Here is a 26,255-nt window from a genome sequence, read left to right as displayed (position 1 = left end):
CACGCCCCTTCTGTCTTCCCTCAGTTGCCTTCCTGGTGAGCCATGCCTGGCTGCACATGCACACGCACCCAGCCTGACACCCAGCAGCCCGACACCCCGCACCCAGACACCCAACACCCCGCACCCCGCCACCCCGATGCCTCGCACCCTGCTGCCCTGCACTCTGCCGCCCCGCACCCCACCGCCCTGCCACCCTGATGCCCCGCACCCCGCCGCCCCACACCCCGCCACCCCGCACCCCAACACCCCGCACTCTGGCTCTGTCTCTCCAGTGTTCATTACCACTGACCCACTGCACGTGTTATTTACTTATTGTGTTTACTGCCTCTACCCCATCACACTGATGGAAATACTGAGATGGGAGAAGTTCTGTCTAATTTCTTCCTTGATGAGCCTAGAGGAGTGGGGATCAATTACTATGTGGTGACTGAATGATGATGTGTAATCAGAAAAATATAGCAGACTGCTCAGATATGCTGCTTTTTTTGTTTTGCTTTGCTTTGAGTAGATTCCATGCCCAGTATGGAGCTCAACGCAGGGCTCAAACTCATGACCCTGAGATCAAGACCTGCGCTGAGATTAAGAGTTGGACGCTTGACCGACTGAGCCCCCAGGGGCCCAGGATATGCTGTTTTTAAGGCATCTGACATGGCATCTCACATTATTATGGGTGAAATTTCCATATGTAGCAATGCCTTATTTATTTAATAAACTGAAAAGGGGCATAGGAAAAGAACTTGGAAAAATTACTCAAATTTGTAGCTTCAAAACAGAAACAGAATGTTTGGTAACAGAAGTTAAGACTGAGGCTTTCCTCAAAAGTGTTGGGATGGTTCCAAACAAGATAAAATGGAGCTTAAATAAATACACAGTCCTACAGTTAAATTCATTTTTTAAAAATCTGTTGACAAAGGAGTTTTCTTGGTTTTCCTCATGTTACCGACTTTTCCTTCTGAATCTCCTTTGTGAACTTTCCCACGTCTTCTCCACGAAACAACCGGAGTGTCCAAAGTTCAGTGCTCAGACCTTGTCTCTCCATAGACAAACTGCCTAAGTGATGTTGTTTCGTCCCATGGCATTGTCTATATGCTACAGACCCCAAATACATCTACATATCTAGCTACGGCCTTTCCTCTTGGCTCGACAGTATAAGCACTTGCTTTCTAAATATCTCCAATTTGATGTCTGATAACTCCAGTTTCACTTGTTCAAGACTAATGTACAGAGTTCCCAGCCTCACTCGCCCACATTCATCCAGCTGTAGATTTCTCCGCACCACCTTCATTTATAAAGGGCCTGGTGATACTTTGGAGATTCGAGACGGCAGCTCTGCTCACAGCAACACCCCAATGTCTTGTGACTCTGCCTGTGTCTGCCTGTCAGAATCCCCTCTTTATCTTCAAACATCCCTTTCTAGACTTTGATGCTACTCCCAGTGGCTGCAAAAATTCCAGGCTGACCCCTCAAGCCCCTGCTATACCCTAAAGCACCCAGACTTGGGAACTTTCCAGTTGTGAGCTCTATTAATAGTGGAGGTCTCTAGTAAAACCCTGAGATTTACAGAAACCTTAAGAGTCAGTAAAGATTGCTATGGACAGAGGGAGTTCTGCCCAGTCTCCAGCAATGGCCCCAGTCATTTTAGAGATTCCTTTCTTCAGATAATCGAAAGTAAAGGAATATACCTATATATGTGATCCTATGAACAATACTTCAGTTTATATTTTATAATAGTGATGTCTTACCTAAGACTGCATCAGATACAATTCAAATGATTATTTTCAATATTTAATCCACATTTAAGATCTTTACTGTACACAGAATATATAATTAAAATATTGTTCATATGTAATGAATTATAACTTTGTAGTACTAAGCACAGTTTGCTAAAAGCTTTCAGTACTCATGCCCCATAAGCTTTTAAATTTGGTAAGTCTCTTAGAGTTAACACTAAGTAATTTCTCTTGCACATGAAAACAGTGTGTTTAATATTTCTAAAAGTACTGAGGCATGCCATGTCTTGAATTCATAAGCAGTCAGCTTTCGTTCACCCACAAACGAGGTGCCTGAACTCAAAGGCAGGGTAAAGCTGCTCGCTGGGGGAACGTGAGCAAGGCTTTTGCTCCCTGGCTGGAGCAGCCTGCCACCACATTGGGAATGCTTGTGTCAGTGTAAAAGAAGCCAGAAATCCAGTCTTTACATGCAGTCTCTCAGTTTCTAATGTTGGCAACTCATTCAGAAAACCCCATAACCACGTGCAGGCCAAACAAAACGCAGCTGTTAGCTCTACTCGTTTTGGGGGCCTCCAGTTTGCAACCGTTCTCCCTACCGACTTTACTCCATATTAATAAGCGATGCTCTGGAGCAGACACTCGGGTTTTGCCATTATTTTTCTAATACTTTAACATGTGAGAGCACTGAGAAAACGTATGCAAGTTATTTACTCCCTATACTGGGGTGGCAGAAATTATATTCACATGACTTACCCTGCTGACTTCCTTAGGAGCCGATTCATCTGGTGGAAAGAAAAGGAATGGAAAAACACAATTAGAAACGCCGAGTAGGTTCTGAAATACAGAATATGTCATTCACTCTCAATAAACTACAAGGCTATTTTGCTATGCTTTCTCTTACAAAACCTAAGAATTTGGCTTTGAACATCTATCAACTAAAGGTTAAACATAATAGAGTTAGATGTACAAATAAAGTTTGGAGGGAAACGAAATACCATAACAATTCACAGGCCATTTTCAAGATCGTCTTGTTAGACATTCTGAAATGGTAGCATCTGCAAATAATATTCTAAATGATACAACCACATGAGTATCACAGTGACTGTGAACATCTATTCTGCTGGGGTTAATTACAGCATTTCTTATTTGCTGGAGTAAGACACGACCCTGCACAGCATCCGGGCCAAGGCACGAAAGACACCTGTCCACAGGGCAGCTTTGTCCCATGGGTCCTGGGATTTGGGGGGCCGCCTATACCAGCTTGTGAGCAGTGTTTCCCATAAAGTGAGACCGATGGATGGATGGCACACCTAGGTGTGACCCTCTGAAGGGGTCTCCCGGTGGGGCTGGCCACAGGACAACAGTACGCCCACATGACCAATAGGGCACAAGAAACAAACTGGCCAAGACTCCATTCTAGGTCACTGGTTCTGACCCAAAGTGTATTTATGTGGCCCTTACAGAGAGCGGCTGGGCTGGGCCTCTCCAGAGCCCTCACTGGGAGGCAGCCTTTAATTTAATGCTACCGCTATCTTGTATCTTCCTCATCAATCAAATCCTGTCTGACTACCACCATTAGTGCACACTTAACATGCCCCAAACCTCATGGATTCTGTGTTACTCCAAAGCAAAGTCTAATTTATCTCAACACTGACAAAAACATGTCTGTCCCACAAGTTCAAACAGGGTTGGGATTCTCCTTCCTCCTTCAATATCCTTATTAACCAACTGCTGATGCCTGTTGTTTTCTTTTTTGCTAATCTTTCTCCAATTTGTTGCCTGCCACCATTTCCACAGATAATACCAAGTCTAGTGCCAAATCAACCAGCAGCCTCCAAACTGGTCGCTCGCCACACACGCACATACACACAGGCACACATGCATGCGCATGCACACATCTACCCCATCCCTCAGATGTTCCAGAACGTAAAGGAAACTAGATTTCCACGTTAGCTGCATAAATGACTTTACCTGGAGCCCTTCAGAAATTACCAAGTTTGGGACTATTGGAGAACAGACGTTCAATAAACAGTTCCTATTTTGGGGCATTATTGTATTAATACACACTTGCTTATATATTTTCTTCTAATTGTTCCCTAGTGACTTGAGTACTGCATCTCATTGCCCAGAATGTCCCTGAGCATGTTGGAGGAAAAGCACTTAACTTTGCCTTCCACTCTGAAGTCACATCATAGCAGAATTTCATCTCCTCTCAATTCCCAACCCCTAACCTCTCCCAGACTGCCCCCAGAGATAGAACTATACAATTTAGCCATTGCAACAAATGTATTAACAGATCCTAAAGTTACAGAGGCTTACATGTTCTTAACTTTAATCTAAGAAATGCAGTGAGCATGGCCACATGTCCCAGTGGATTAAGAAGCACACAATGAAAAGCAGTTGTACGAAGAAGTTTACTCTCAGGACTGATTGGCACTCGGGACTGTGGCACTTTGGGACCTCCCACTCTCCACAGCCATCCTCAGATCTGAATGCTGGCTCGAGGGAAGAAGAATTTGAATGTCTAGATATCTGTAAATACATGTACCCTTTGCTTTTTCCTTTAGTTTTTGTTTGACACCTCTCAAACTTGAGTGTCCATAAGATACTCTACCAGTAGGTATTTATACATACTGAAGGTGTACTTACTATGTAATCCTCCAAAGGATTTTTTTCCCCATGAGCTGTTCTTCCTAAAGCTTTTAAAAATCATTAAAATGATGTTGAGATTGAAGATGCTCTTTTTTCTCTTCTTTTAAATAAATTTCTTTTTAACAGTCATAGACATTCTCTCTCTGAAATTAGTTTTTGTTTTCTTGTTTATTCATCTCAATAGAATGTTAGCTCCTTGAGAACCGGGATACATGCCTGGCATATATAATGATCCCGTAGTACATATTTGTTGAATAAACAAATGTTAATTGAACCCCTAAAGCTGCATAAAAATTAGTGTTTGCTCTTGTGAACATTTTTGTTACTAATTTGATGCTCATGAATTATTCAAAATCTTGCATCCATGGCAATTTCTTACTTTGCCATAATTCCCAACATCTTTCATTTTAAAGCAAGCTTTATTGCTGAGCAAGATTTTATTAATGTGGTTCCAACAGTTCAGTCCCGAGTGTGTGCTGGAGGTATGGAGACCTTCCAGTCATGGGTTCTTAGAAGGAGACATTCTAAGCCTTGGGCTCTTAACCTGGAATTGCTAGATGATTTGCAAGGAGTTATGGACTGCATGAGGAAGATGGGATGATCTTTCTGCTCTGTTCTTTTGAAAATGTCTTTGTGGAAAAAACTTTTTCAGAATCAAATTATATTGTCAGGATATTCTTTAAATCAAAATTAAGTACTTATAAATCTTTAAAGCTGTGCATATATTTGTACTTTTACTTTTGTGATGACTTTTGATAGTTCTTTGAATATGAAATGGGATTTCAGGAATGAATCCAAATATAATTAGAACATAAGGGAATTCACACTATGATATCTGATTTGAAGTTCTGTGGCTGCTTATCATCTTCTTCTTTACTCTGTGTTTAGCTTTGTGGCTTTATTACTCTATGTTCCGAGAATGTGTCTTGAACAATTTCTACTTTTTAAGTTGATCTTAAGTTTAACATACATTTTTTACTACATCTTCCATGGACAAGTTTAATTTCAGTGCTTGTTCCACAGGATAAGAGAAGTTCAAGATTTTGAACTTGAAGATATTGATACTGTGCATCCAAAGAAAAGACACAGTGACCAGAAGTGACAGAAATCAGTGATTTCTGGAAGGACTTCACTGTGCCTCTGTCTCGTAAGACTGTCCACTCACTTCACCTTGTGGGCTTTGCAGGTATTCTAATATTCCTAAATAGAGCGTATCTGTCTTCTCATTATGGAAAATATTTATTTCCCATGAAAATTAATATATACAATTGGCCGTTGAACAACATGAGTTTGAACTCAACAGGTCCATGTATACATGGATTTTTTGGACAAATATGCTCTAGTGCTATAAATGTATTTTCTCTTATGATTTCTTAGTATTTTCTGATCTCTAATTTAAGACTATCATATATATATTAACATACAAAATGTGTTAACCTGTTTTAAGTTATTAGTAAGGTTTCTTCTGGTCAACAGTAGGCTATTAGTAGCTAAGTTTTGGGGAGTCAAAAGTTATACCCAGAGGGGGGCAGGTCAGCACCCCTAAGCCCCGTGTTGTTCAAGAGTCAACTGTGCTTCCAGCTCCTGGGAGCTGGTGTGGCTCCATTCAGCCTCCTCCAGCCATTCCTGCATTCTGCAGGAGCTGTGGAGCTTGTCTAAAGACAGCCGTCTTCTTACAGCAATGCACTCTTAAGATTCAATCCCCAAATATTTATCAAACATGTAATACGTGCCAGGTACTGAATAAATGCCTCAGTTGGCCCAATCAGACTAAAGGGAAGGACTTCTGTTTCATGGCTTTGAGAGAACCACAAGCATAATGACTGGCCCTAGTGGGTGCAATCATCAGGGGAGTCAACCTGAAATCAGCCGACCTTGAAGCCTGCTTTACCTAGGGGCTCCTACGTAGGTGAGAATTAATTCCCCTATTTATTAAGCCAATTTTACAGGGTAAAACAAAAAACACTTCAAAAAAGCATGAAGGAAAGGTAACAAGATGTTACTAGGATATTACTTTTATACCACTAAATTAACACACTGTTACTTAAAAGTTCCAGAAAGCTCTTCCATTCCTACCAAGAAATTCCTTTGTTTAGGGTTTAAGTCCTCACAGTTTGGTTCTGCTCTATTTTTCCAACTGGAATATGCAACACAGGGGGACTCCCTTCCCAGTCCATAAGACTGGTCATTCTAGAGCCTCAGACATGTTTTGCTAACTCTTAACTCAAAATCTTTATACCTTCAAACAACAATTATTGAGTACCTACTAAGTGCCTGACACTATTCTAGGTGCCTACAATATATCTCGAACAAAAGGAAAAAACAATAATCCCTGTGCTCATGAAGCTTTATTCTAAACATAAACATGATAAAACTTTATTCTAACCATAAACATGATAAAACACTAAACTGTACAGCAAGTTCCCAGTGGTAAGTGCCTTCAAGTGGGAAAGTGGCGCAGGTTAGGGAATCTCAGAGAGCGGTGGGGGAAGGGGTGGTCAGAGTGCCTAGTGCAGGTGGTGAGCTACGAAAGCAGCTCCCTGAGGGAAGTGCATTCCAGGCAGAAGGATTAGCCTGAGCAAAGACCCTGAGACTTGAGCGTCCCTGTTGTTTCTTGCCAAAGTTGAATCCTCCTCTTTTTCAGGAATTAGCTCAGCTTGCATTTTGCCCGTGAGGCCCTCTCAAAGGCACCTGTGCGCATCCTTTCCTTAGAAGTCTCATATACTGCTCTCCTGTTGGGAAAGCAGAGCGCTATAAAAAAAAAGGTAAGTGTGGAGTCCAAACAGATCTATTTTCAAATCTCAGCTTCACTGACGAGCCGTAACTGGGTTCCTTGACCTTGCCAGACTTGGAAATATCATACTTACAAGAGAAGGTCAGGTCAGACGGTGTCAGGAGTAAATGGGATAATGTATATAAAGTTCTTGCACACGGTGAGCTGTCAGCAAACTGTAGTTTTGTTTCTCCCCATTCAATCTGGCATGAATTACATTCTGCCTTCTGTTGATAGCTACATACATGCGGGTGACTTAACTTCCTGACTCAACAGAAGTCCTTGAACACAAGAGATAACATCTAATATTTCTTTTCCATTACTGAACAAAAAGGCATTCCAAAAAAGATTCTTGAATGATTACGATACAGACAAGGATGCTTTTGCATGCAGAGTATTTTTCTTCAGACATCAACAGAGTGGTAAAACACTAGAAGACTGTCACTTTTGCCAGTGGTCTAAAACTTCTTAGTGTAACTCGTAAGGATAACGATCACTCTGTTTTGTTCTCTTAATTTTTTAACATTAAAACCAGGCACTAATGGAAGAACAGAAGCCATATAATCAAGAACTTAAGCACCAGGTTAGTTGGTTTGTGCCAACTAATGGGGAAAAATGAAATAAACTATAAATTGCTAGGTAACTGAAAGGTATAAAGAACTATATACTTGTGATATTCCTGGTCAGAAAAAAAAGGGGGAGAGGATATATATAAGTTCACAAGCTACATCATAAAACAGGTAAACCTGTTATTTTTTTCCCTGAAGGACTATTATGATTTTTAATAACGTGGAGAATCATGTTTTCTAGCATATGCTATTGTAGTCTATTCTTTTGTACTTAATTCTGTATCAACAGAACAAGATCATTCCTAGAGTTAGTCCATGAACCTTTCCAATTCTGTAATGAAAAGTGATGGCTTAAGATGGCATAGTGAGAACTACAGGTGTTTTCCTATACATATAAAATGTAATAATTTACAAAGTAGTTTCCTTATATTTTATAAGGATTAAGAATATATATGGTAGGTAAGTGCTGTATGTATGATATAGTTTCTCTCTTGTAGCTAAGAGAAAATTATATATGTGCGTGTGTGTGTGTGTGTGTGTGTGTGTGTGTGTGTGTATATATATATGTGTGTATATATATATATATATATATGTTGGATTTCACTTATCAAGGCCACAGAAGCAAAGCTGAAAAAAGGTATCATGACGCAATCACCATGTTTTTTCTTTTGTACATATTGTAGAAATTATTAGTTATCTCTAAGGGGCCTAGAACTGTGTTGAGTCTATGATTGAACTCTATGTGTCCTGATCATTATCTGGATTGGCATCATGCCTGTGAGAAAAGGTAACTAACTTTAAAGTTCACCATGAGAAAAACCTGAGCAAACCCATGCCAGACAGGCTTATACATAGAAACATTTTAAGTTGATTTTGATTTATCAGTTGATACTATATGAGCTGTTAAAATATGTGAACAATTCTATCACCCTGACAGGAGAAACTGGAGTTATTAATTTTAAACTGTTAACATTTGGGAAATTATGCAGTCTTAACATGGAAAATTCTGTATTTAATAATGCCTTTCAAAATTCATAGTTGCAAGAGGCTATTTGGGAACTACTAAGAAATTTTAGGAATTAGAAATAAAAAAATATTGAGCTTTCCTAAAACTCTTACAGTGTTTCTGCATTTTAGGAATGCTCTTTATTATGTTGCTTCAATACTGAGGATGTGGGAAAATGAGAAATCCAAAGCTTACCTGTCTTATTTATAAAAATGATAAAGAAGGGCTTCGTATCAAAGTCTGAATAGTCTGGGAGTTTTCTGAGGATGGAAATTGTCCCAAATGTACTGTTCATCTCCCGATTCCCAAGATCCTCTGGAGTACATGAGATTCCATGAGATTTGACTAATCACACACTACTATGTCAGCAGAGATCTTAACTGAAAACTGAAAACAGTACAAGATCCTGGCACTAAATAAATTATAAACCTTAAGAACTCAGAAAAAGGTTTAAATTTTACTGACTCGATCATATTTTGCATTTCAGTAACAATATTAATAAATAAGTAGGAAATGTGTTGCGAAAGTTTTTAGTTGTCTGCAAAACTTTACTTTGTAAAACTGTGGTTAAGTTACTCTTGGGTCTGCTGTAGCCTACTTGCTACTAACTTCATTTTCACATCTTTGGACTTCTCAATAGCTAGCTGTTCAAAGGAAAAAATAATGTAAGGACTTGATTACGTTTCTCCAAGTTGCTTCGTGCTCCCTCTACCCACCCTGCAGAACGTCAAGCATGCACTAGATGGAGGGAGTTTAGAATTCTGTCTTTCTTTCTTGTTTGCATGTACAAGGAAAACAACAAGGCTTTTAAAGAGTCTCACTTTATTAAAAAAAAAAAAATTCTCAATGTCTGAAGAAAGGAAAGGATTGTGAGTGAACGGTTCTCTTTCTGCTTCAGACCAGCTGACTGGGCAGCACAGGAAACCCGCTCTGGGACAGAGTCTGCTCAGGCCAATGGGAGCAAAGCAGTCTCAGCAGAGAGAGGAGCAGGCCACATGTGAGTGAGGATGGCCCTGCGTGCGGTGTACTTACATCAGAGAATTGCTTATTCTCTAGGAATATGTTCACTTATATTGGACATATGTTTTATTTAGTATTGATACCACCCAAAGGAATAAAACAAACCAGGCAGATGCTTAGTGTTCCTGAGGCACTAACACAAAATACTAGAACTGAAAAAAGAATTTAATTGTCCACAATTTTCAGCAAATTGGCTTTCTTGTTACCACAATTCTGCTCCTTCAACATTTCTGGTATCGGTTAAGAAATGACAACTTCTAGATAATTCTGTATTAAAGGACTTTTTAGCTTAAAAGTAACAGCTTACAACAATGAATCATTGAATGCTTAACTTTCCCTTTGTCTGAAGTTTGATATGGGTAACATTCCCTACAGTATGAAAATAATATGCCACTTTTGCTCATGAAGGATTAACTGCTACAGACTGTCTTCTAGTCATAAACAAGTAGAAAACCAGACAAAATACATGAAACAAAAGCTATCAGGCATTGGTCACCAGGCAGTTCAACACTGTAATCCCAGAGATAAAACATTTGAAAAGAACTCCGATGCTCGTTCAGGATAAAAGCTCACAGCAAATTAGGAATTTAAGGGGTTTCATTACCCCGATAAAGGGCACCTATGAGAAAACTACAGGTGCCACCATACCTGAGGATGAAAGATTAAATGCTTCCCCCTAAGATGTGGGACAAGATAAGAATATTTACTCTCACCAGTCCTATGCAACATTATACTAGAGGTTCTAGCCAGCAAAATAAGACAAAAAAGTGTGTGTGTGTGGGGGGGGGGGGGGGGTATGTGTGTGTGTATCTACACATACCTATAAACTTACAAATTAAATAAAATTATATTACATATAATGTAAATATTATGTATGTGGTATAAACTGGGTTGGAAAGAAAAAAGTAACCCTATTCACAGATGACATGATTACTCAGGTAGGAAGTTCTAAGGAATTTACCAAAAAAACCCACTAGAATGACTAAGTGAATTTAGTAAGGTTGTAAGATACATAATCAGAAAAATTCAAGGACCACATACAGAAGTATACTGTTTTATGATAAAGCAAATGACCCAGAGAAGCCAAGTAAATTCTGAAAACTACAGAAGTTATAGAAGTTACACTAAGTTACACCAGGAGTCTGTCTACAGCGACATCAGTTAAAGCTGGTAGAACTTTTCTCCATGTCCTCAGCAGCACTAGTCCCTTGTCTATCTGATGACAGGCATCCTGACAGGTGTGAGATCACATCACACTGTAGTTTCTATTCACACTTCCCTGATGGCGAGTGATACTAATGTTCTATACTTTACACATGATTTTATTTGTCACTTGTACCTCAATAGAGCTGAAACAAAAATATAATACCTTGATGGTACCAATATAAGGACAGACATGCAGTTCAGTGAACCCAAATGAGAGAATCCAGAAACAGACGTATGCATATATGTGATTTTTCAACAATGGTACCAAAGTTATTCACTGGAGTAGGGATTATCTTTCTAACAAGTGGTGTTGGAGGAAATGGATATTCACACAGAAAAAAAAAACAAAAACAAAACTCAACCCTTACATTACACTACACATAAAAGTTTACTGAAATGAATCATATACTTAAGAGTGAAAACTAAAACATAAGAGAAAAATCTTGAGTTAAGCATATTTCTTGGATTAAAGTAAAAAACTATAAAGGAAAAAATGATAAAATAGCCTCTATGAAAATTAAGTATATTGGCTCTTCAAAAGACACTGTTAAGAAAACAAAAAGAAACACCATAAACTGAGAACTATAGAGTATTACATATCTAACTGAAAACTTGTATCCAAAATATTAAAATAACAAATATCTCCAGTTTTAAAATATTTTAATAGAAGTCTCACAAAAGAAAATCTAGAAATGGCAAACAAATTCATTAAAAAATGGTCGACGTCCTCAGATATCTGGGAAATGTAAAGTGCAACCACAATGAGATACCACCCACACCCATTAGAAAGTAAAGGGAGAAGGAAAAGAAGGTGAAGCAACTGGACCTATATGAACTGCTGAAAGTGCGCTATATCCAAATAACAAAACATTCCCGAGAAACAGAAATGAACAAAGCACAACATAGGTGAATCTGAGAAGTATTCTGCTAAGTGAGAGAAACCAAACACACTGTATGATTCCATTTACGTGAAATTGTATAAGCAGGACAAAAGGCAGATTGGAGGTTGCCAGGGACTAGAGGCGGGTGATAGAGGGGAGACTAGCTGCCAAGAGGCATATGGGAATACTCTACAAGGGAGAACTGTTGATGTGGTCGTGGTTACGTGACAGTATGCATTCGTGAAAACTCACTGAACTATATATACTTAAAATTGGTCAGATTTATTATACATGAACTATGCCTAATAAGCTGATTAAACAAAAAGCTTTGTCTTGCACTTAGGCTTTAGCTCAGTGTGAAGTACGCACCAGCATTTCTTCATTCCATTCTTGGCTGGTGTTTCCATTCAAGTTACCATCTTGACTAGAATGTCCTCTTGGCCCCACACTGCAGTGCCAGCTAGAGGCACTGGTGAGAAGTAAGGGTTAACATGTCCTGCATCCCCCTCCATTCTTCCCACTATCATCAACCTTGAAGTCATTCCTTCATATTTACTAAGAACCTTACAACCTGACCAATTTCATTCTTTTCCCTCAAGGCTGCCTCAAATCATTCTGTAGAGCTTTGATGTCCACATGGAAGACCACATGGGACACAAGGCCAAGCAAACCAAAGGAATTTTACAGGAAAGGGTGAAGCTGCTCCAGCAATAGACTGTCAAGGATTCAAAGAGTTTCACGCAAGACATAAGGGGTGGCACCACCAGCAAGAGTCTACATGGAGACCTGGCAGACAGATGAGAGCCCCTGTCCCCACCCATCGTGAATTAAAAGGCTCTGAGTCATGTTAGCCTTAGAAGCCTGAGCAGTGGGTTCAACAGATTCCAGAGGACATTGTTAAATTAGCCTGGTGATGGGTATTAAAGAGGGCATGTACTGAATGGAGCACTGGGTGTTATATGCAAACAGTGGATCATGGAAAACTACATCAAAAACTAATGATGTAATGTATGGTGATTAACATAACATAATAAAATAAAATAAAAATTCTTTAAAAAAAAAAAAAAGCCAAAGGCTACTCAACGTCACTACCAGAATGCTTTCTAAGCGTTCCTTTGTGCCCAATTGTCTGATGGAAGAAAGGAATTAGGAAGAAGCTGTCCAAGACTAGAACTCTTATATAAACACTTTGGAAAATAGTTTGGCACCTTCTGAAAAGCTAGTCCTAGGTACTGATCTAAGACTAAGTATGCAAAACACCAAGTGTCCAAGAACCACCAAGTTAATGCAAAAGAAAAAAAAGTAGGTTTAAAGTAGAAGTAACTGAGACCTTTAATTGCTAAGATTATACGTTTTCCACTATCAGTAGGAAATGCAAACCATGAGCAAGACAAGATCAGATAAATAAAATTACAGATTCTTTTATATATCCAAGTCAATCTTATTGCTGTATTTAGACAAAGAAGGCTAAAGACTCATCATGAAATTCAGTATTCTCTGGCATCCCTTCATTATAATCAATTATAAAAGTGAATTAAACATTCATTTTCAGAAAAATTTGTTGACTTAAAAAACACTGTGACTGTGTTTCCCTGGAAATTGGTAAAAGAACTGATAATGGAATAATTCCAGAATTTTACCAAGAAGAAATAATTTTTTAGAATGTTATTTTGGAAAATTTGAGAAAATAACCACTGAACAGAGACAAGAAGTCATATTCTTAAACTAAAATGCATTAAAGACCAATATTATGATGTCTTTCTATTAACACTACAAAAATTAACTGAACACAGCCGTAGTATTAAGTATCTAGAATTTAAAAATAAATTACAACATTATTTACCTGAGATAAATGATTACATATTCTTCACCTCTACTAAGATCGCGGGGCAATAGACTTGAGCTCTCTAAACAAACTGGCCACGGTTCTGGAGCACAGTCAGAACAAAGACCAGTTTATTGGGGCTTCAAATCCAGCAGAGCCATTCACTTGTTACCAGAAGATCTGCGGGGGTTTTTTGTTTGTTTGTTTGTTTCTTTTAAGTAGGCTCCACGCCCAGTGTGGAGGAGCCCAAAAGGAGGCCTGAACTCATGACCCTGAGATCAAGATCTGAGCGGATATCAAGAATCAGATGCTTAAACGACTGAGCCACCCAGGCGCCCCAGTTCTATGGTTTTTGGTGCTATCATGATCTAAATTTTGAGGCTTCCAGTACTTCCCAAACTTTTTCTAACAGGGCAAGTTTTTATTTTCAAATAAAATCTCATATGGAATAAACCAGTAGATTAAATAGGTTAAAAGAAACATAGTAGCAGATATTGTAACTGGCTTAATATCAATTCCAACTGCCTGTAAGATCTTCCTGTCCTGGAAATTAAAAATGACATTGTCAAATCTCCTGATCAGATGCACCTGATCAGATGTACTAGTAATGTGAGACTGGAGTCCAGAACTGAGCTAAGTGGGAAGAAAGAGGCATGAGGTTACCCCCTTTTCTGGGAGGATCAACAGAGACAATGTGGATCTATAGGCACCAGATTCCTGCCTCCCTGGGCTTCCTGGAGCTGAGGGAGTACCTTTGCCAATTCCAGTGGAGGAGCTGAATTTCTGCAGCCAGGAAGTTTTCTTGGTCATTCTGCCTACAGTTGACCCCTCCAGCCCTTCCAATAATTTTTAGGTGGCCCAATACATTTCTCCTTGTTTAAACTAGCTTAGACTGATTTCTATTATCTATAACCAAACCTGATGTGTTTTATCAGTAAAAATTTACTCTCAAAGTTAAAAATTATTACCTATCTCATTATAAAGTCAACAAATGAGAACAAAGAAGCTGTTCTGGTTAACATAAAATTTTGAAACAGGTGTAATGGAAGGCATCTGTAATCTTACATCAGTCTCAGAATCGGATTAGTTTCTGGGTTTTTCTTTCAGAGACCCATAATGGTTCACATAGATAACAAGATACAAAAGATAAAACATTGTTTTGGAAGGTTTGTTTGTTTTATAGACTTCCTTACAAATTCAAAACCTCTTGATTAAAATGACTCAGAAACTTAAGAGACATATTTACAAAATTTTCTTTCAAAGTTAATCACTAAATATACAACAAATGCAAATACAAATTTTTTATAACAAGAAACACCCAAACACACAATAAACCAACTCCTGAGTATGTTCTTGTGATCAAATAGGTACTAAATTAACCTTTTTGAAAAAAATTAGGACAGAGCAGAAACTTTACTAGTATGACACATTTATAAGACGTTCAAACAAATGTACAGATAAAACTGTAAGTTTTATCGGAGTTCTGCACAAAAATGAATGAAACCAACAGCACAAAATTAATCTCCAGGCGGTCTCCAAGATTAAAACTTGGTACACTTAAGTATTCCTTAAGTATTACTGTTAGTTTAACCTAGTTTTAAATAGTTAAAACAAATTTAAATCAAACATTCCTGGAACCCCTGAAGCAGCACTTCTGTGTAAGGATAGAATTCTAACGAACACAGCAGAAAAACCACTACTACATGATTCCATTTCCTGTACTTTCCTTTTTGTTTTATGCCACAGTTAAAGACAATAAAGAGAATACTGCTACTCACAGGTCTGTGAATGACTTGTAAGATGAAATATATTCAAATAAAATAAGCACAGGGAGTTCAGGTGTGAGGCACTTGGCCTAGATAATCATGTGTTAAATCCAAGTATACAAGATTTACGTAAGTTCTGGGTGCATAAGCTTGAACTCCCCAAATATTTCCCTTGGGTAGAAATTTTAGCATTTTATCTCTTTCATGTATTACTACATAAACACTTAAATGTGTTTCTCTTTTAGTTCTAAAATAACGTTCATCGGGATTCCCTGCTGTACGGAGCTATCATCTGTCTGAGCAGTCCTGCCTACTTAAGTCAATAAGGCAAGCCCTACGCCTGTGAGCCCCTACCAGAAAGTACAACACCCCTCCTCACACTTACCTGTCCCTACACTGGCTTTTTGTTTTCTCCATATTACTTAGGACGTCAGACATAATATATAATGTGCTAATTTATTATTTTATTGCTTGTTTTCCCTCTACCCCTCCTTTGTCAATGAGGGCGAAGATGTCTCTTGTGGAATTCTATATTTCAATGCCTAGAACTGTGTGTGACACAAAGTAGATGATTCATAAATCAGCACCCCTCCTCACACTTACCTGTCCCTACACTGGCTTTTTGTTTTCTCCATATTACTTAGGACGTCAGACATAATATATAATGTGCTAATTTATTATTTTATTGCTTGTTTTCCCTCTACCCCTCCTTTGTCAATGAGGGCGAAGATGTCTCTTGTGGAATTCTATATTTCAATGCCTAGAACTGTGTGTGACACAAAGTAGATGATTCATAAATCAGCACCCCTCCTCACACTTACCTGTCCCTACACTGGCTTTTTGTTTTCTCCATATTACTTAGGACGTCAGACATAATATATAATGTGCTAATTTATTATTTTATTGCTTGTTTTCCCTCTACCCCTCCTTTGTCAATGAGGGCGAAGATGTCTCTTGTGGAATTCTATATTTCAATGCCTAGAACTGTGTGTGACACAAAGTAGATGATTCATAAATCTCTGTTGAATGAATGGCCGTATATATATAATAACTATTCGATCATATTTATCCACGGGTATAAATAAGGTAAAATAAATTTATTAATGATAACTATGAATATTTATTCAATGCCTACTATGTTCTTAGCTTGAAATAACAAAAGATATATTATTTTCTAGCAATGAACTGACTTGCTTTAATTTAATAATTTCATATATCCCACAGCACAAAAAGCACAGAATAACTACAATCAATAACATATAATAGACCTGAAGTCACTGTATTGAATAGAAAATCTACACAACCTTCTGATACAGGTCAAAGAATTTATCCATCTGTGACATTATAGACACTTCTAATCTACTAGAAAATATCTGAAAAAATGCTGATAAAATAATGATTTAAAATTAGCAGACAACTCAAATGAACACTTTGAAATACAAAACCACACAACCATGCATTTCGGAGGGTTCAATGCTGCAGAAATGGGAGCAGAGATCTTAATATAAAAATAACCTTGAGGTTTAGGATAAAATGGCACCTAATATTATGATAATCTTCTTATCACAACCTTAGAAAGAAAACATAATGTCCACTAATGTTATAGGAAGAAGAAAAAAATGACAAGGGGCTTTGATAGGTGGTTTTATTTTAATACTGTGAAAGAATAAAATATTAAATCCTGATATTTGTAGACAAATAAATCAGATACATATAAAAGAACATCTCCCCAGGACTGTATAAGGAAATTAAAGGATTTTATTTCCTGTTAGATGATTATTCTTCTTTTATCCCATGGCTATGCTCCATGGATGAATGAGAATGGTGAGCAGCACCACTGTCTCTCTAAAACCTTCTGGTCATCTTCAGTCATTAAATCCTTAAGCAAATAAGGAGAAATTAAATACAGATCAGTGGACCAAACTGTGCTTTCAACAAAAGAAAAATACTTCACATTTGTAAATTCACTTGGAGTGGCAATGTAGACAGTTTTAGTCTCCCGTCTTTTACTTTAGTGTAATCTAGGCTTCTTACAAGATAAAGCAAGGCATGACCTTCCTTGGGCCATCACCCCATCTCCCAGGTCATGGAAAATGCTTCAGAAACAACTACTGAATGAGTGCAGGAAAATTAGGCTATCACTGGCACAGGTGTGGAGGACAAAGGGGCACTGAGAAAACATACAGGTGACTAGGCTGTGGCAGCAAGAAGTCTTGTGAACAGAGACCATCATCAGGGTGTCAATAACACTGGGGAATCTATGAACAATGGTTGACAAGGCCAGGATGCACCCTTTAAACACGTCTGAGATAAGAAACCAGAAATTCTACAAACGCAATTGTTTCTCCCATTATATACTCACAGTTTTTGCATGTGCTCTCCAGAGTAACAAATGCTCTCCTCCCCCAGACATATCCTTTCTTACATCATTTCTAATATGTGTTGGGTAAAAATTTTCAAAAATTGTTTAAACTAGTCTTCCTTCTATGATCCTTGTAAAAATAAATTCTATCTCCTAATAGATCTGTCATAATAATGCTGAGATTCAGTGACCTGAAAGTTCATAGTAAAAAGGTCTATGTACATAAATTATTTCTAAAAATAAGAAAAACAAAAGAAAACATAACAATGTAAAAGAAAAAGTTAATGGGGAAAATTATGTTTCTGTAGTCTAGTAAGTTCAACATCTATTTGGAATGGTTCAAACAACTTTTCCAAGGCATATCTATTCTTTTTATATGTGTAAGATTGTGCTAAGTACACTGCAAATATCTGAAGCAATAAAATAATATTCTAAAGATTTCAGTCATGTTCATAAATGTAAACTTTCATTATTTCATTTTTATTATATATGTTAAAGGTAGAAAAACTAGAAAATATAAATAAATGAAGACAAAATTTAAATCAGTAAATATAATACAAAAATCAGTTATTCATCATAAAAATTATAGGTGTTTCCTTCTATACTTTTTCTGTGCCTCAATATGCATGTAAATATAATTCACATTTTATAAAATAGTGTCATTCTATTTTTTTATTTTATTTAAATTCAAGTTAGTTAATATATAGTGTATTATTAGTTTTAGGGGTAGAATTTAGTGATTTATTAGTTGCATATAACGCCCAGTGTTGGGGTGCCTGGGTGGCTCAGTCATTAAGTGTCTGCCTTCGGCTCAGGTCATGGTCCCAGGGTCCTGGGATCGAGCCCCACATCGGGCTCCCTGCTCGGCAGCAGGCCTGCTTTTCCCTCTCCCACTCCCCCTGTTTGTGTTCCTGCTCTCACTCTCTCTCTCTCTGTCAAATAAACAAATAAAATCTTAAAAAAAAAAAAACACCAAAAAAAAAACCAGTGCTCATTACTATCAAGTGCCCTCCTGAATGTCCATCACCCAGTTACCCCCTCTCCTCCAGCAACCCCCAGTTTGTTCCCTATAGTTAAGTATAGTGTCATTCTAAATTAAGCTATATTTGCTTTTTAAAAACAAAATATCGACATCTTTATATGTAAGCAAATATAGGTACAACAATCATTCTATGATTATGCTACACAGATTATGCTACACTGCATATATACATTCCATTCGCCAAATTATATTAATTGATTTGACTAATCTCTCTCTCATACACGTATGTACGCGCGCACACACACACACACACACACACACACACAAACACTTGCAGGTACACCTGGAAAGATCCCCATTGTCATACACAATGCTAAAAGAAAGCAATCTTGTCTGCATACCTATGTGTACGTGTGTATATTTTTCATGCTAATAAATTCAAGTCTTAAATCTTTGGTTTCAATTGACATCACTGTTGCTTTTATAAATGTTTAAAAAGTACAGCTTTTTCTCAATAGGATGTTTGACTTAATAATATTTTATTCCCTAGCTAGAAATTTTCCATCTAAAATTTTTAATGCACAAAAGGTAAAATTTAGGGCTCAATGACACCTGAGTGTGCAGCCGCCCAACCTCATGACATCAGAGCCTTACAACCTACTGAAAGACTATCAGACCTCTGTGCCCCACCCCCTTCCACAACACTCCCCATTATTCCACCTGTCTGCAAGGTAAACAATCTTTTTCCTTGCTAAATGAACTAAGTTACATAAGGCAAATGGCTGTCTCTATTTTGTTCAGTGATATATCTCCCGTGTCTAGCTTCCTTCCTAGGACATCCTTATCTATTTGTTGAATAAAATTAATCAGTCAGTACTAGAGTCTCTCCAATTATTGCTGGTCAAAATGGTCACCGGGGTCCCCATTCTCCCTGGCTATGTGTTCCTACTGCTACATAAGGGCTTGCTCCTGGCAAGTGACTAGGATATTGCATACATCTGCACTTATCACTTGGTATATGGGAACAGCAACTTCCCAGGGCTGTGGAGAGACTAGGTCAAGACTTGTAGTCACCCTTCCCAAGCCAGTTAATCATAAAAATGCTAGAGTCAGTCCATTTCACAGACAATAGTCCGGAGCCAAAGAAAGGTCATCAACAGGGAAATTCTGGAGGGGGCTCAAGTTTCAAAGGGCAAAGATGGTGGGAGTTTCAGATAAAAGGCGAGGTCATTTCAAAGATTCCACCAAGCAAGGGGACAGGTAGTGACAAGCCCCGAAGACACAGAGCTCTGGCAGGACTGCCAGCCGTGGGCAGCTGAGTTGGGAAGTACAAGACTGGAAAGTCAGGAATCTAACATCTTTGAAGGAGTCAAAGAAGCCAGCAGTTTAAGTGAGGGCAGCGTAAAAGAGAACCTAGGATGGAGCCGGATGGGAGGGAGACCATGAAGAGCTGGTCAGACTGACCCAGGCAAAGGGCAGCCGGCCCTCCTTTCTTCCCATTCACACCTGAAGTGCTCCTGCTCTAAACCTAAGTCTTAACATGCAGGTTTGTGGGAGGATTTAGCTCACATTTTCTCTAAGAAATATTTTCAACTATTTGGCAGGGCCAAACTCCTTTGAGGAAAACCACAGATCTTCTATCAGAAAATTAAATGTACATTCACAAATTCTGTGTATGATGTCAGCAGGGCTATAGGAACTCCAGTTTGATTTTGTAATTGTGTAGCAATAAATTGGTTGCATTCAAAAGTTGATCAAAAACCATTTTAAATTATGAATTCTAAAATTTTTTATAAAGTTGTTTATTCTTTTTTTTTTTAAGATTTTATTTATTTGACAGAGAGAGAGACAGCGAGAGAGAAAACACAAGCAGGGGGAGAGGGAGAGGGAGAAGCAGGCCTCCTGCAGAGCGGGGAGCCTGATGCGGGGCTCAAACCCAGGACCCTGGGATCATGACCTGAGCTGAAGGCAGATGCTTAAAGACTGAGCCACCCAGGCGCCCCTAAATATTCTCTTTTTAAAAAAAGATTTTATTTATTCGAGACGGACAGAGAGAAAACATGAGCAGGGGGTGGGGGGGGGAGGCAATGGGAGAGGGAGGAGTAGACTCCCCGCTGAGCCTGACATGGGGCTCAATCCCAGGGCCTGGAGATCATGACCTGAGCCGAAGGCAGATGCTTAACCATGAGCCAGCCAGGCGTCCCAAGCTGTTTAAATATTCTGAGGGTAACATGCATTCACATGATATAGATACAACCAATAAAATGATACCAAAATATATGGTGAAAACAGGTATAATCTTACTGCTCCCAATTTCCAATTCCACACCCTCGCTCATGGGGACCAACGTTAACTCTGTGGGAGGCACCCCTTCCCACCTTTGTCATTTCTCATATAAGCATAGCCGTGTAATAAAATCACTTCTGGTTTTTTTCCTGTCACTAACATGGCGTCGAACCACACACGTTACGCTGCAGCTTCCTTCTGTCACTTAGAATTTCATGGATATTCTCTAGACAGGAGACCTAACAATCTTCAATATGTGCACAACAAACGTTTCATAAAGTAACTACATCACAATTTACTCAATATTCCCTACTGACGGTCAGTGAGGTTGATTTCAGTATTTTGCATTACAGTAATGCTGTGATAAATGTTCTGGTATATACATCTTCAACATTCTCCCTACTTTAGAAATACTGAATGTTCCTTCAAAGCAGAAGGTCCCTGTACTCTGGTGTCTCTCTAGTGGAAACTCAGAGCCTCTATTCTGGTTTTTTTCTAACCAGGGATCATCAGCTCGGCAGGTATTTATCAACAGCCTTAGCCCCATCGGCCTCAGGTGGGATCTAGAATATATGCTGCTGACAAACACCATTTGGTGACCCTGGAATGAGTTTTGGCTGAAGCTGCCCGTTATTCCTACTGCCTTACAACTGTCTCTCTGTTTCCCTATCTAGCACTTCTGTTTCATGCTGGGGCTAAATGTCATTCTGTATCTGCAACATGTGTGGCTAAGCGCCGCCCAGACAGGCTGAGCAGTTAACTCCCACAAGCAGTTAACTCCTGACTTGGGCAGGAGGTTTGTGGAGAGAAACTGCTCCAGCAGCCCAAGAAAGCTGCAGCTGGGCTAGGAGCAGACGGATGTTCTTGCACTCCAGGGCCCCATCTCCTTGAATTGAGAAGGCTCAGTACTACAGTGGGAAAAGGAAGCTGGAAACCAACACATAAGGCTTCCTGACTTCCTACCCCTTACAAATGTTGAGGATTAAATAACACAGTATTTGTAAACTAGTGTTCACCCCTATACGCGTGTGTCATTACACTTCTACTATTATGATCCACTTAAAAAACAGACATACAGGCATCAATGGCCACCTATACTGAGCCCACATTCAGCAAGTCTCCCTGGGGACATTCTGCATTTCAGTCTATCTCCTCCCAGGGAGGTTTCAGTCTATCTCCTCCCAAACTTGTCCAGATCCCTGCCTGGACGCGAACTGCTAAGGCCTCCATACGTGCCCTGTCAACGCAGGCAATGTGGAGCAGGAATGCTCCCACTCGAATCCTTGTGTGGGATCATCTCACTGCCTAAGTGGGTTTCTATTAGTCTTCCGATCCTATAATGAAAGCAAAACATAACAAAAATAGCAGACATTGTTCATACAACATTTCTGTGGGAAACTGTCATCCTTGAGAAAACTCTGGATTAAGATAAAACACACCATGGGGAAAAAAAATGATGTTCAAGAAGCATAAAATCATAGCTGAATGGTTTTTAGCTGCTGTTTTTCTTTATCCTTCCTACTTTGCTTTTCAATTAAACATTTAACAACACACTTCTTGAGAACAAGTTCTATTAAAAAGTTCCTATTATCTGGGTGTCTTCCAGGGTAATAAAAATATTTTAAAAATTTTCTGAGTACGGTTGACACACCATGCGTGTCACATTAGTTTCAGGTATACAACGTTGTGACTCAGCTTCTTGATACATTATGCCGCACTCGCCACAACTGTTAGCTACCATCCGTCACCACACAGCACTATTACATTACCACTGACTATAGTCCCTCTGCTGTGCGTTTTATTCCTGCGACTTATTCACGCCATAACTGGAAGCCTGTGTCTCCCACCCCCCTTCACCCACTTTGCTGATCCTTCCACCTGCCTCCCCTCTGGCAACCATCACTTTGTCTCTGTATTTATAGGTCTGATTCTCCTTCTTGTTTATTCATTTTTATTAGGTTCCACATATGAATGAAATCATATGGTATCTGATTTTTTTCCCCAGTCTAACTTATCTCACTTAGCATAATACCCTCTAGGTCCAAGCATGTTGGCACAGATGGCAAGATCTCATCCTTTTTTGTGGCTGCTTAATATTCCACTGTGCGTATGTGTCTCTGTGTGTGCACCCACACACGTACGTTTGTGTGTGTACCACATCTTCCTTACCCATTTGCGTATCCACAGACACTCAGGTTGTTTCCATACCTTGACTATTGTAAATAATGCTGTTCATAAACACAGGGGTGGCATGTATCTTTTTAAATTAGTGTTTTCATTTTCTTTGGGTAAATATGAAGGAAACCATCAACAAAATAAGATGGCAACCAACTGAATGGGAGAAGATATTTGCAAACGATATCTCCAATAAGAGGTTAATATCTAAAATATATAAAGAATTTATTATACAACTCAACACGAAAACACCCAAATAATCCAATTAAAAAATGGGCAGAAGACCTGAATAGACATTTATTCAAAAAAGACATACAGATGGCCAACAGAAATGTAAAGATGCTCACTCTGACTAATTATCAGGGAAATGCAGATCAAAACCACAAAGATGTATTACCTTCTACCTGTCCGAATGTCTACAATCAAAAAGATAAGAAATAACAAGTGTTGGAGAAGACATGGAGGAAGAGGAACCCTCATACACTGTTGATGGGAATGGCAAATTGGTGGCTCACTGTGGGAAAACAGTATGGCAGTTCCTCAGAAAATTAAAAATAGTAATACCATATGATCCATATTTAAAATTTATTTGGTCCCTTAAAAGTGCTTTGAAAATCAAGGGGCCTCTGGGTGGCTCAGTCGCTTGAGCATCTGACTCTTGGTTTCAGCTCAGGTCATGATCTCGGGGTCCTGGGACTCAGTCCTGCACTGGGCTCCCCACTTGGCAGGGATCCTACCTGGGATTCTCTGTCTCCCCCTTCTTCTTTCCCTCTCAGCCTCCCCCCACTCATGCTCTTGCTCTCTCTCTCTCTCAAATAAATAAATCTTAAAGAAAATGCTTTGAAAATCTTTTTAAAACTGTCTTATCAACAAATTCTGTGCTATTTACCAAATGTCATCTAAGATGAAACAATGTTATGTCAAAAAACCACATCAAAAACAATATACACTTAAAAAAAAAAACCACTTGAACAATTGTTTCAAAGACTACCTCTAAGCAATTCCCAGAAGGAAGAGACTTTTCTCAAATTGGAAAGTAGCACTTAAAAAAGTCATTACTTACACTTTTTATAAGTTTTATTAATGTATAATTGACATATAATAAACTGCCCACACTGCAAGTGAAAAAATGGGTAAGCCTGGACATATGTATCCAGACATGAAGCCATCACCACAATTAAAATAATTAATCATAAATCACTTCCACAGATCCTTTATAGTCCCTCTCAACCCCCATCTCCAAGTGACCACTGATCTCTTGTTGGCTCCATAGATAGCTTTGCTTTCCCAGAGTTTCACATAAGCAGAACAATGTAGTGTGCCTGGATTGTGTCTGGCCTCTTTCACTCAGCATGACCGCTTTGGGATTTATCCACATTGTTGTCTGTATAAATAACTTATTCTTTTTGTTGAAGAAAAATTATTACCACAATATGTTTATGCACTCACTTACTGATTTGAGGCTATTACAAATGAAGATCTGAATATCTGTGTGTAAGTTTTTGCATGGACATAGGCTTTCATTTGCCTTTGGTAAACAGCCAGGAAGGGAAGGGCTGGCTCGTATGGTAGGTGAATGTTTAACTTTTAAGCAACTGCCAAACCATATCCAAAGTGGTTTTACCTATTCACATTCCCTTAGGCAGTCTGGGGGAGGTCCGGTTCCTCCAAATCCTCCAAAACACCTGGTACATTCAGTGTGTTTAATTTTAGCCACTGTAAGAGGTGTGCAGTGATATTGTTTTCTCATTAGCAGGTCTGCAATGATATTATATCCCATTAATTAAAGTCTAATTTGCATGCATTAAATTCACCCATGATAAGTATACAAATCAGTGATTTCAGCAAATTTGTACAGGTGTGAAACCATCACAACAACCCAGTTTAGAATGCTTCTATCATCCCAGAAAGTTCCCTTATACCCATTTACATTTAATCCCAGCTCCCACCCATAGTCCAGCCACATCAGGCATGCGATGGGCTCTGTTGTTACAGATTTGCCTTTTCTGGGCATTTCATATCAATGGAATCACAGGATATATTGTTGATTGCATCTGGCTTCTTTTGCTTATTAGTACAGTGTTACTGAGGTTCATCCACATTAGAAAATGTTATCACTACTTCACTACTTTGCGCTGTCAAACATGTTTTAAACATTTTCCAGCTGATGGACATTTTGTTTCCAGTTTAGAGTTATTCTAAATAATGCTCCTATGAATTCTTGCATGCATGTCTTTTGTGTGGACATATTTTCCTTTCCTAAGAGTGGATGTGAGAATATGGTAAGTTTAACCTTTTAAGGAACTGGAAAACTGTTTTCCAAAATACCTATACCATTTTATTTTCCCAAAAGCAAATCAGAAAGATTCCAGTTTATCCACATTCTCACCAATACTTGATACTGTATTTGTTTTATTATACTTATTTAAATGTGAGTGTAGAATAATATCTCATTGCATTTCCCTAATAATTAACAATGTTGAGCAGGCTTTATTGGTCACTTGTATATCTTCCTCAGGATAATCATATTTGAATCTGTTGCCTAATTTAAATTGGGGTATTTTCTTATAAAGTTTAAGAATTCTTTATATATTCTAGCTACAAGTCTTTAATGAAGTCCAATTTACCTTTGTTTTTAAATTTTATGAATCATGCTTTAGGTGTTGTACGAAATAACTCTTTGCTCCACCCAAGGTCATGAATATTTTTTTTCCAATTCTTTTCTAAAAATGTCAGAATTTTAGCTCTTACGTTAGGTATATGATGCATATTAAATTCAGTTTATGATGTGAGAAAAGGGTATACTGTTTTTCTTTTGTTTTGGTATGTGGATATCCAATTGTTCCATAACAACTATCCTTTCTCAAAATGAACTGTTGTCACACCTTTGTTAAAAATCAACTGACCACGTACAGACTTACTTCTGGACTTGGAAATCTGTTGCACTGATCTACATACCTATCTTTGTGGCAGTAATGTAGGGTCTGAAATACTTCATTTTTATAGTAATTTTGGATATCAA

The 26,255-nt window shown here is 38.5% G+C and overlaps 1 protein-coding gene across 1 annotated transcript in view; it reads right to left on the bottom strand.

The window, feature by feature from the left end:
• Positions 1 to 26,255, bottom strand: part of PDE10A (phosphodiesterase 10A) — a 291,715-nt gene that overhangs the window by 106,168 nt on the left and 159,292 nt on the right. The window contains exon 3 of the mRNA XM_028103383.2: positions 2,484 to 2,512. Coding sequence (XP_027959184.2) covers positions 2,484 to 2,512 — 29 coding nt within the window. The remainder of the gene's footprint in view (positions 1 to 2,483; positions 2,513 to 26,255) is intronic.

This window comes from Eumetopias jubatus, unplaced genomic scaffold (genome assembly GCF_037043125.1).
Source record: "Eumetopias jubatus isolate StellerSeaLion01/CBP00866 unplaced genomic scaffold, mEumJub1_p1.0 scaffold_6, whole genome shotgun sequence".
NCBI lineage: Eukaryota > Metazoa > Chordata > Mammalia > Carnivora > Otariidae > Eumetopias > Eumetopias jubatus.
The sequence above is the reverse complement of the archived record's forward strand: the minus strand, read 5'-3'. Positions and strand labels throughout refer to the sequence as shown.